Source organism: Ruditapes philippinarum, unplaced genomic scaffold (assembly GCF_026571515.1).
Source record: "Ruditapes philippinarum isolate M1 unplaced genomic scaffold, ASM2657151v2 ctg498_1_1_1_1, whole genome shotgun sequence".
NCBI classification, from domain to species: Eukaryota; Metazoa; Mollusca; class Bivalvia; order Venerida; family Veneridae; genus Ruditapes; species Ruditapes philippinarum.
Window position 1 is genome coordinate 33,469 of NW_026862085.1, and position 3,309 is coordinate 36,777.

Below are 3,309 nucleotides of genomic sequence, written 5' to 3' on the forward strand. Positions count from 1 at the left end.
GAAGCGTTGATACCTCTTGAAGCTATGTCTGCTGGATTTGAACTTGAATCAATATGGCGCCATTGATTTGGACTTGTAGTATCATGAATGATGCTAAGCCTATATTTCCGACGAACGTTTTAAATCTTCTTGAAGTATTTCTGATATATCCTAGTAGTATCATGGAATCCGTCCAAAACGTAACTTCATCTATCTTAATATCGAGTTCCTCAGCAAGACATTGATATAAGCGACAAGCGACCACAGCTCTAGATAGTTCCAGTCTCGGTATAGTTATTTGTTTTATGGGGGCTAGACGAGATGTACCCATGACGAGACAGCATGTAATATTCCCCGTGTTGTCAGTGAGTCTCAAATACGCGCATGCGCCGTAACCTACTTCCGACCCGTCACTGAAAATATGCAACTGTGCATTTATTACTGATCCAAATCCTGGTGGAAGGAAACATCGATCTATCGTGATGTCCGCCAATCGCGGCAGGAAAATAACCAACTTTGCCATTCTTCATCATAGTTGTCCGGAATTTGCTCGTCCCAGCCTAGCTTTTCTCTACACAAGTTCTGAATAATGAATTTGATTTCAGAATTATTGGCGACACAAGTCCAAGAGGGTCAAATATTGAACTTAGTGTTGATAATATCCCACGCCTCGTTGAAGGGTTACTTTTAAGTCAACCTTGTACTTAATTGTATCATTGTTTACGTCCCAAATTATACCCAATGCTTTGTCATTACATTTTTCACCAGGGGTTAAGCTGATAACCGATTTGGCAAGATCTGATTCCGGTATTGTCTTTAAAACATTTCTACTGTTACTGAGCCATTTTGTTAAGCGAAATCCTCCCAAAGACAACATTTTCTTTAAATTCATAGCCAAATCAATAGCTTCCTGCTCAGATGGGACAGACTTAAGACAGTCATCAACGTAAAAATTCTTCTCCACTGTCAGCGCAACTTCCGGTTTAAACAGATGGGAGAAATCTTTCGCTGTTCTTTTAAGTGCATACGCAGCACAACTCGGAGAAGATGTAGCACCAAATAAATGGACATTCATGCGATATTGCTTAGGAATCTTGTCCAATTCTCCATTAGGCCACCAGTGAAACCTTAAAGCATCACGATCTTCATCGATAACACAAACTTGGTGAAACGTTGCTTCAATATCTGCAATAAATGCTATTCGTTCCTGTCTAAACTTTATAAGTACACCGACTAGACTGTTCATTAAATCAGGTCCTTTCAAAAGTTGACTGTTAAGCGACATTCCTTTGTATTTAGCAGCACAATCAAACACTACACGTACTTTTCCCGGCTTGTTAACATTTCTCACGGGGTGATGCGGCAAATACCAAACCCGCTTTGTTTCTGGTACCCTGTGATCCACTTCCGAAGCATATCCATTCGCAATGTAATCATTTACAGTAGTTCTGTACATGTCATGCAAATTATTGTCACTTGACAACTTTCGCTTCAACTGCTGTAATCTGGCTTGAACAAGCGGTATATTATTTACGAATGACGAATTTCTATCACGCCAAGGGAGACCAAGCTTGTAATTACCATCCTCGCGAGTTAAAGTTGACTCCATGGATTTCATAGCATTTTTATCTTCTACAGACATGCAACTCTTCACTTGTTGTGATTTATCATTAATGTCAGTTGTCCACAAACGCTTTATTTGTTGCTGTAACAACATGTCACGTGACTCAAAGAAATTTATGTTAATATCGTTGGATACTTGCGTAGTTGGAACTGGACCACGTATAGCCCGAGTGCGTATCGCGTACGGTTCATCGCTATTTCCGAATTTCACTTCTAGCGGTATATGTACAATAGGTGAATCCGTCCCTATTAACATCATAACGTCATTAGTGTCTATTATGGAAAGCCATGGCTGTCTGATATTGTTCTTTTTCAATTTATTTAACCATTTGGATAATATATGAGTTCACTTCGACTATATATGAATTGAAAACACCTTCTTATTTAACCGGAATCCATTATATTAATTCACAGTTACAATATATGAAACCATACTGTCAGTGTATGAAACCGAGTTAGCAATATATAAGTTGTTTTTCTCAATATATGATTCCAATTCTTCAATATATGGTACCAAAGTAGCCATGTATGGAACCAGATGTCCTTATATGAAACCGAATTATCAATATATTAATTCATTTTTCAATATATGAAACCAATGTATCAATTTATGAAACCAAAGTAGAAATATATAAGTTGGTTATTACATTATATGATACCAATTCTTCAATATATGATACCAAAGTAGCCATATATGGAACCATATGTCCTTATATGAAACCGAATTATCAATATATTAATTCATTTTTACAATATATGAAACCAATAAATCAATGTATGGAACCAAAGTAGCAATATATGAGTTGGTTATTACATTATATGATACCAATTCTTCAATATATGGTACCAAAATAGCCATGTATGGAACCAGATGTCCTGATGTGAAACCGAATTATCAATATATTAATTCATTTTTACAATATATGAAACCAATTCATCAATGTATGGAACCACAGTAGCAATATATGACTTTATTATCACTTTTTATGATACCAGTTCTTCAATATATTGTACCAAAAAAGCCATATATGGAACCAGATACCCTTATATGAAACTGAATTATCAATATATTATGTCATTTTTACAATATATGAAACCAGTTTATTAATGTATGGAACCAAAGTAGCAGTATATAAGTTTATGTTACAGTCTATGATAGCAATTTTCATTATATGGAACCAAAATAGCCTATTTTCATGTCAACAAGTCAAAGGCCGAGGTCACTGGGTTCTGTTATTACAATGCATACACTTTTTCATGAAATCAATTATTATTTGACTGATTATTTTTAAACTTTGTGAGTAGATTAACCTTGATGTGTCCTACTGGCCATGCCCATTTTTTGATCAAAGGTAAAGGTCGAGATGAACTTATTTTTTAAATATGTTTTTGTCAATGGTCAGTACGACACAATAGTTTAAATTATGACATACAACTCGTACATATATAACGATACGTTTTGCCTGTCCAGCCCATTTGAAGTGAATGTGACGTTAAATTCAAATATTTCCTTATTTAGAAAATGTGCAGTATGCAATCACTGAAGCACACTGGTCTTTTGAATATTGGCGCGAAACTGTAATACCGGTGCAAGGATAGAATACAGTCTGTAAAAAAAGTCCCGTCAATATAATGACATTTTGGTTCAATATATTGCTACTTTGGTATCATATATTGAAGAACTGGTATCATATAATGTGAAAATCA

The 3,309-nt window shown here is 35.4% G+C and overlaps 1 protein-coding gene across 1 annotated transcript; it reads right to left on the reverse strand.

Moving 5' to 3' along the window:
* Window positions 1–625: 625 nt before the first annotated feature.
* On the reverse strand, window positions 626–1,858 carry LOC132717868 (uncharacterized). Its single transcript, XM_060701446.1, has one exon. It carries the CDS (start codon window positions 1,856–1,858, stop codon window positions 626–628), a length of 1,233 nt encoding a protein of 410 aa, XP_060557429.1.
* Between the last annotated feature and the right edge of the window lie 1,451 nt (window positions 1,859–3,309).